Here is a 7,412-nt window from a genome sequence, read left to right on the forward strand (position 1 = left end):
TTACAGCCGTTACCCTAAGCCCCGCCCTGCCCGCCCTGTCCTCCAATCCCGACAGGTCCTTGGGGTGGGGGCGTGGCCATGGGGCTAGTTTCGCCAGGGGGGCGGCCCCGCCCCGCCCTCCCAGCTCGTGAAGGGCGTCACTTCCGGCGTGTGCGTCCGGCGACCGTCCGGCGCGGGATGGCGGCTCTACGGAGTTTGCTGTCGCGGAGCGTCGCCTCGCTGTCCAGGTACTGCTACGTGTAGGCGGTAGGAGTAGAGGGAGGTGACACAGAGCTCCCGCGGCGCTGTCCCTGCCTGAGCGCGCTCTCCCCGTGGGCCGGGCCAGGCCGTCGCGTCCCGCCCGTCTCGGCAGAAGTCCGAGGACGGCCCCGCCTCCCGCCCGCCCAAGATGGGACTCTCCCCCGCAGTTCCTCCATCCCCTGACCGCGAGGCCCGGGCCGCCCGCCAGCTCCTGGTCTTTGGAAGTCCCTGAGTTGAGAGGAGAAGGGACCGCGGCTCGGGGAGAGGCCTGGAAGGGGAGAAGGAGCCCAGGAAACTGTCCGAGGGGACCCTGGTCCCCTGTGCTCCCCTCTTAACGCTGCTCTGCTCCTGGGCTTTTCCAGCCCGGACCGTCACCGACACCTGAAACCCAGGCCAGGACCTGCAGAAGCGTGGTATTTGGCATTGGGTGTCTGGACAGCTGCGAGGCAGTGTTTTAAACCTCCAGACCTGGTGGTGCTGAAGACTGCAAAGCCCTTGGCAGCTTTCCCAAACAGCAGGGGTCCGCTGGGGTTTGTGTGGTGGTCGTGCCTCTTAGAAAATCAGGCTTTCCGGGCAACCCAGCTCCCATATACCCCTGTATCTTCCTTTAGGTTCCTGCGTAGCCTGACTTTGAGTTTAAACCTCTGCAAGTGAGTCGAAGAGACTTGCATAGCTTGCGGTTGCGCCTCATGAATCGTTCCTTCTTTTTTCTAGGTACAGGCGGTGCGTTCCTGTCGTGGCTCACGTGAGGAAGCGCTGTTTCTCAGAGTGGATACGACCATGGCACAAAAGCGTGGCGGTGGGATTTGGTGTGACACTGTGTGCAATCCCCATTGCACAGGTACAGAGCTGCTGGTGACTGCGTCTCTTGTCTCTGTTTTTGAAGGCTGAAATAGTGAAGCATCAGACAAGCCACTAGTTTTTCCTGGCACTCCCTGTGCCCTCACACGATTGTATACTTTTTGCTATACCAGCATCAAAATTGAGCAGGTGTATTAATATCTTTATTTTGATTGCTTCCTTTCTTTAAAATTTGCGATCAAAACCATTCCTTTTTTAAAGTTTATTTAATTATTTATTCATTCATTTATTTTCATTTGATAGAGAGAGAAAGGCAGGGAAAGTGAGAAAGCAAGCCACCAGGTCTGGGACTCAAGTTGTGGTCGGCCATGTGGCAGTGTCCAGCACCTTAACCACCATGCCACCTGCTGGTCCCCTCTATTGTTCCCTTTTGATAAGAACAGAACACTGAGTTATATAAGAAGGACAGAGAAAAATAAGAGTATGTCATGGTCGATGAAAGTGCTTCATTCAGGGACCAGCAAGTGGCATGGAGGTTAAGGCACAAGATCCCACATGCCACCTATGTGGTTTGAGTCCCAGACCCGGCAGCTCGAAAATCACATTGAGCACTTGTACATGCGTGCCCAAAATCCTGAGAGGAGAATGGAGGAGAAGGGATCGTAGCATGGCCTTTCTCCCTACGGGGTTATTTCTTATTTTCTCTCCCTCTCTCTTACTCTGTCTGTTTCTCTGTCTCATTCATGAAAAAAAAAAAAAAACTTAAAAAAAGTGAACTGCTAATAAATGCTGTGAAGAAAACCCGTAGGGTGTATTATAAGGGGGTTGTTTTGTTCCCGATCAGGTTGCTCTGAGAAGGTAAAGTTTGACTCGAGATCTGAGTGAGTAAACCATGATGCTGTCTGGTAGGGGACGAGTTTGCCAGGCAGAAGGAATGCGGAAGTGCAAAGCCCTGGGACTAGGGGTGTGCCTGGGATGCTGAAGGAAAACAAGGAGGCTGATGGGGCTCGAGTGGAATGAGGGAGTCAGTAAACAGATGAGGCTAGAGACTCAACTAAGGATCAGATTGTGTGCCCTGTTCTTTGTGAGCCACTGTGAGGCTTTGGATTTCATTCCGAAAAAGAACCCACAAAGGTTTTTAGCACAGGACTGTCACGAGCTAACGTAAGTTTTAAACGGTTGCTGTGTGGAACGAGGAGGCTATTGGTATAATCCAGACGCAAGGTCATAGTGGCTTGGACTAAGTGGGTGGCAGAGGAAGTGGGGAGAAGTTGGCCAGATGTGGTGAGCAGATGTATAACCTAGACTGCACGACTTTTAAAGGCCTGAGCAACTAAACGTATGGAGTTGCCATTTCCCAGATTGAAGAAAAGTAGGTTTTGAAGGAAGCAGTCAAGTTCAGCTTGGGGAATGTCAGCTGAGATGTGACATAGACAGGGAGGTGGAGCTGTCAAGAAGCAGTTGAGAGGAAAGTAGCTCCTCCCTTAGAGCAAGTCACTGGTGGGCCAGCTGCTGGTGTGGTGAAGGCAGCTGGGGTCTGTGTGGCCAATCGCCCGGCTTGGAAAACAGGCCAGGTGAGGGCACACGTGCATGCCCACAGTCCTGAGAGGGGATTGCAGCGTGGCTCTTCACCCTTGGGTGGGGGGTGCTTTCTCTCTTTCTCACAAGCACCTTATGGCAAATTAAAATTTAAAAAGAAAAAAAAAAAACAGCAAAAACACTGGTTATGGATTTGTCCTTTGGCCTAGTGGTTAAGGAGTCCAGATCCTTCATGGCTGACTATGCAGCTTAAATCTTGGCCCCAGTGACTTGAAAAAACTATGCTGGGCACGTGTGTGTTCGTGCTCAAAAATCCCAACAGAATGGGAAAATAGAGAAGGGATGGTGGTGCCACCATGCCCTGTTGGGGGATGCTTTTTTCCTTTCTTTTCCTCTCCCTCTCCCCCTCTGGCAAGTGCATGTGCCCTCTGGCAAATTAAAAAAAAAGTCACTGGTTATTTGTTCTTTGGAGGAGAGCTTCATAGGAAACCAGCAAGCTCCATTTCAGCAACATGTTCTGATGCACGTGTTTACCGCCACCACAAGATTGATTGTGTTTACTCACGCCTTCAGCACCTCCCAGCGCTCACCCACAAGCCCTCCTCTCACTAGGCCTGGCTTCAGCTGTCATCTCTGCTGATGCGCCCTGCCCCACAGCCCGCAGCTGAACACCAGGCCATTTTCAGCCACTATTAGTACACCTTTTTTTGTTCCTTCAGAAGATTTGGGTGTGGGGTTTGCCCTGTCTCAGCTCATGCACTGCTTTCCAAGCCTCCGTGGATCAGTCCTGCTTCCATGCCTCAAAGCCACAGTGAGCGTTTTACAGAATGAAAGCCCAGCCAGCTCTCCCCGCCTCCCAGTGCCATCTGTTCTCACCAGGCGAGGTTCCTGGACACCCGGCCTGCCGCAGATGCGTCCTTTCCTCATTTCTTCCTCTGGGACGCCCGGCCACCCCAGTCCCAGCTGCAGCCTGCAGCAGGTCTCAGCTTAGAGCCCTTCCTAGTTCCTCGCCCACAGCCGCTCCCTCTCTCTGCCCTCAGTGTGTGTACCCGGGTACTCGGCACTCTGTGACATTCTCCCATGTCAGCAGAACTGAATGGGAAGGAGCCAGGCTTTGGAGTGAGGAGATTCAGTGTGAGGTCTAGGTGTGAGACTTTGGGGAGGTTTCCTAGCTACTCTGAGCTCCGTGTCCCCATCTGTAAAGAAGCAGCGTTACCTGGGCGCACTGTGAAATGGAGCAGTTTCGAAGGCCGAAGTTGGCAGAACGGTGTCGTCGCCCCGCAGTACCAGGTACAGAGTAACTATTATCCGAACGAGAGATAAAGACAATATTTGGTTTGTTCCTACAGCAAAAATACTTGCAGCTTTCAGCATGTGATATCTTGGTGTTTGTACTCTAAATAGGAAAAGCGAGACAGATGTGAGCCGTTGCTTTCACTGTTCCACAGTGAGTGCTCTGCCGAAGGGGGACGAGGCGTAGTTGTGGGTGACCGTTACCCACAACTATGTCACTACAGTTGCCACATTTAGTCAGGGCGGCCACGTTCCCCTGACTCTTGCGGAGTTAGTTGTGTTGCGTTATTAACAGCTGAGAAGAGTGAAGAGCGTCCCCGCAAGGCGATGCACCTTCTCCTCCTCGGCCTTCCTCATCTACGCACTGACTTCCTTAGCCTGGGCTTCCTCCTTGTCACATCGCCGTCACTCACGCAGAACGGATGGCTCCCACGGGCCGCACTGTGGCCTTGCGCTCTGCCGGCTCTGCCATGCTGCCTCCGTTTTCCTTGCCCTGTCAGCTCCCGTCAGCCTCCTCCTCTTGCTCTTCGCCAGAGAGCGTGTCTTATTGCTTTTTTTATATCAGGCGTCTAGCCCCATGTTCATGAATGGGTCGTACCTCGTGAATTGGTTATAATCGCTAACTTTCTATCACCGGAGGATGGTATGCTCGCCAGAGCTGGCGGGAGAAAGCGCCCCCTAGTGGGGCACAGTCATTTCACAGTCCCCTCTCCATTTCCCCACTCTGTTCTCATTTGGGGCATGGTGCACACACACCTGGATTATTTCCCAAGCCACTGGGGCTGGGATTCCAACTGTGGTTAGCCATGAGAGACCTGGCTCCCTTAACCTCTAGGCCCTGGGGCCAGCTCGTGGCTTTGTATCGTATGTAAGTACTTTGCTCTCGAGCAGAGAATGAAAGTAGATAGAAGCATACTCTCGGATTATTTCCTATATTATCTTAAACAGTAAAAATAAAGCCTTTAAAATGTATGAATTTAGTGCATTTCCAGCTGAAGGCACTAAATGTGTGACTGTTATGTTTTTAGCTTTGCTTTGACAAAGTTCTCAGCTTGAGCTTTCGGTCGGGAGCTGAACGAACGTTTGTGTCTTTCAGAAATCGGAGCCCCACTCGCTTAGCAATGACGCGTTAATGAGGAGGGCCGTGTCTTTGGTAACAGACAGCACCTCCACCTTCCTCTCGCAAACCACATACGCACTGATTGAAGCGATCACTGAGTACACTAAGGTAGGTTTCGTCCGCTAAGTCTTCATCTCCTGAACCAGGGGTGAGAACCTGGCTCACACCAAATCCAGTCACCAAACAGCCAGGCTCGTTTGTTTAGGTATTGTCTGTGACTGTTTTCGAGAGTGTAAGTAGTTTCTCTTTTTTTTTTTCTTCTTTTAGAGAGGTTTTTGCTATAGGGCACATGCACTTGCCAGAAAGACAGAGAGAAAGAAAGCGAGAAATCACCCCCCCGGGGGGATGGCCATGCCACAATCCCTTCTCCTCCATTCTCCTCTCAGGATCTGGGGCATGCACGCACATGCACCTGGCGTGAGTTTAAGCCTCCAGATCCAGGACTCGAAGCACAGTCAACTACATGGGAATCCAGCAACATAGCCATTATGCCAACTGCTGGTTCCTGTTTTACCTATATTTTCTAGTAGGTTTTTTTCCTGACTTTTTGAGTTTCCCTCCACATTGTCTTCTCCATGTCTGAATTGTAAATAAGCTTTTGTTTATTTAATTGCCAGGAAGAAAGAGGAGAAAGTACCCCTTGTCCCCCTGTTTGGCGTGGTCATGCCACAATCTCTTTCTCCTCCATTCTTCCATCCTGCCAGGATTTAGGATATGCTTGCACATGTGTCCAGAGTGTTTTTCAAGCTGCTGGAGCCAGTATTCAAACCACGGTCACCCATGTGGGATCTGGCTCCTTTAACCACTAGGCCACATGGCTGGTCCTGCTAACAAGCTTTTAAAACACATAACATTTGGGACCAGCAGTTGGCGTCATGGCTCTGTCACTGGACTTTCATGTGGTCTACTGTGGTTCAAGTCCAGGGCCCAGTGGCTTAAACTTTGTGCCGGGCACGGGTGCGTGTGTGCCCAAGATCCCTAGGAGAGAAGAGATTACGGCATGGCCATCCCCCGGGGGGTGAGTTCTCGCTTTCTGTCTCTCTGGTGAACACACATGCTGTATGGCGAAAACCTAAAAACAGATGGAAAGAGCCAGTCAGTCCTGGAGCAGTGATACTTTGGCTTCATATAATAGGCAATTTCGGTGAAGCGGGACTGGAAAACCATTTTGGTATAATGAGATTTGGCCTCCCTGAGGTGTAAATCTCACTAGTCCTAGTACATTTCTCTGATTTTACTCAGACTCACTTATTCTATATTTGTAGGCTGTTTATACCTTAATTTCTCTGTACCGACAATATACAAGTTTACTTGGGAAAATGAACTCACAGGAGGAAGATGAAGTGTGGCAAGTGATTATAGGAGCCAGAGTTGAGGTAAGCAAAAAGCTATTCGGCCTTTGTATTTAGTGTCCCTACCTCATAGTATCTCAATTACTGAATTAAGGTGTCTAACACATAGCTGTTGTTTTTATTTGTTTGAGAAATTTTTACTGTAAGGGTGTGTGCATTTGCTGGAGAGACAGAAAGTGAGTAATCACTTCCCAGGGGGGATGGCCACGCCACAATTCCTTCTCCTCCAGCCTCCTCTCAGGATTTTGGGCATACGTGCACATGTGCCCGGTGTGAGTTTTTTGTTAAAGAGGTTTTTGCTATAGGGCGCGTGCGCTTGCCAGAAAGACAGAGACAGACAGAAAGCGAGAAATCACCCCCTAGGGGAGATGGCCATGCTGCAATCCCTTCTCCTTCATTCTCCTCTTGGGATCCTGGGCACACACGCACGCACACGCGCCTGGCGTGAGGTTAAGCCACTGGGTCCGGGACTCAAACCGCAATCAACTACATGGGAGTCCAGCGACATAGTCATTACGTTAACTGCTGGTCCCTCTCCTGGTGTGAATTTTAAGTCACTGGGCCTGCGGTCAACTATATAGGAGTCCCTTACTATTACCCCATCTGTTGGTCCCACCCATAATTGTTTTTAAGCATACTACTTTGAATAAGTCTATTTAAATGTGCTAAAACTCTTTCATGTTACCTGAAGATTTTGCTCAATTTACAGATGACTTCAAAACAGCAAGAATACTTGAAGCTGGAAACCACTTGGATGACTGCAGTTGGTCTTTCAGAGATGGCTGCAGAAGCTGCATACCAAACTGGTAGGCTCAGATCGCTCACTGTGGAGGCGTCACTGCGTCATTTTAAGTTTTTCTATAGAGCATGTGCGCCAGCCGGAGAGAGACGGGCGGTGGGGGCAGTGAGGAATCACCCCCCGAGGAATGGCCACGCCGCAGTCCCTTCCCCATTCTCCTCTTGGATTCGGGGCAGGCACATGCACATGCTCCCAGCGTGTTTTTCAGGCTATGGGGTTAGGACTCCAGCCGTGATGTCAGCCATGTGGGATCCAGCCCCCCTCACTT

The 7,412-nt window shown here is 50.8% G+C and overlaps 1 protein-coding gene across 3 annotated transcripts in view; it reads left to right on the forward strand.

Moving 5' to 3' along the window:
* Positions 1 to 88: 88 nt before the first annotated feature.
* Positions 89 to 7,412, forward strand: part of DIABLO (diablo IAP-binding mitochondrial protein) — a 13,175-nt gene continuing 5,851 nt past the window's right edge. Inside the window, exons 1-6 of one of the 3 annotated variants that reach the window (XM_014588109.2) lie at positions 89 to 227; positions 955 to 1,081; positions 3,785 to 3,870; positions 4,970 to 5,101; positions 6,259 to 6,369; positions 7,055 to 7,151. In XM_014588109.2, the coding sequence (XP_014443595.1) occupies positions 1,021 to 1,081; positions 3,785 to 3,870; positions 4,970 to 5,101; positions 6,259 to 6,369; positions 7,055 to 7,151 (487 nt within the window). In that variant the 5' untranslated portion in view covers positions 89 to 227; positions 955 to 1,020. The remainder of the gene's footprint in view (positions 228 to 954; positions 1,082 to 3,784; positions 3,871 to 4,969; positions 5,102 to 6,258; positions 6,370 to 7,054; positions 7,152 to 7,412) is intronic. The other 2 variants (XM_014588110.2, XM_006149284.3) reach the window with 2 other exon arrangements.

Source organism: Tupaia chinensis, unplaced genomic scaffold, assembly GCF_000334495.1.
Source record: "Tupaia chinensis unplaced genomic scaffold, TupChi_1.0 Scaffold000258_1, whole genome shotgun sequence".
In the NCBI taxonomy this organism is placed as follows: domain Eukaryota; kingdom Metazoa; phylum Chordata; class Mammalia; order Scandentia; family Tupaiidae; genus Tupaia; species Tupaia belangeri.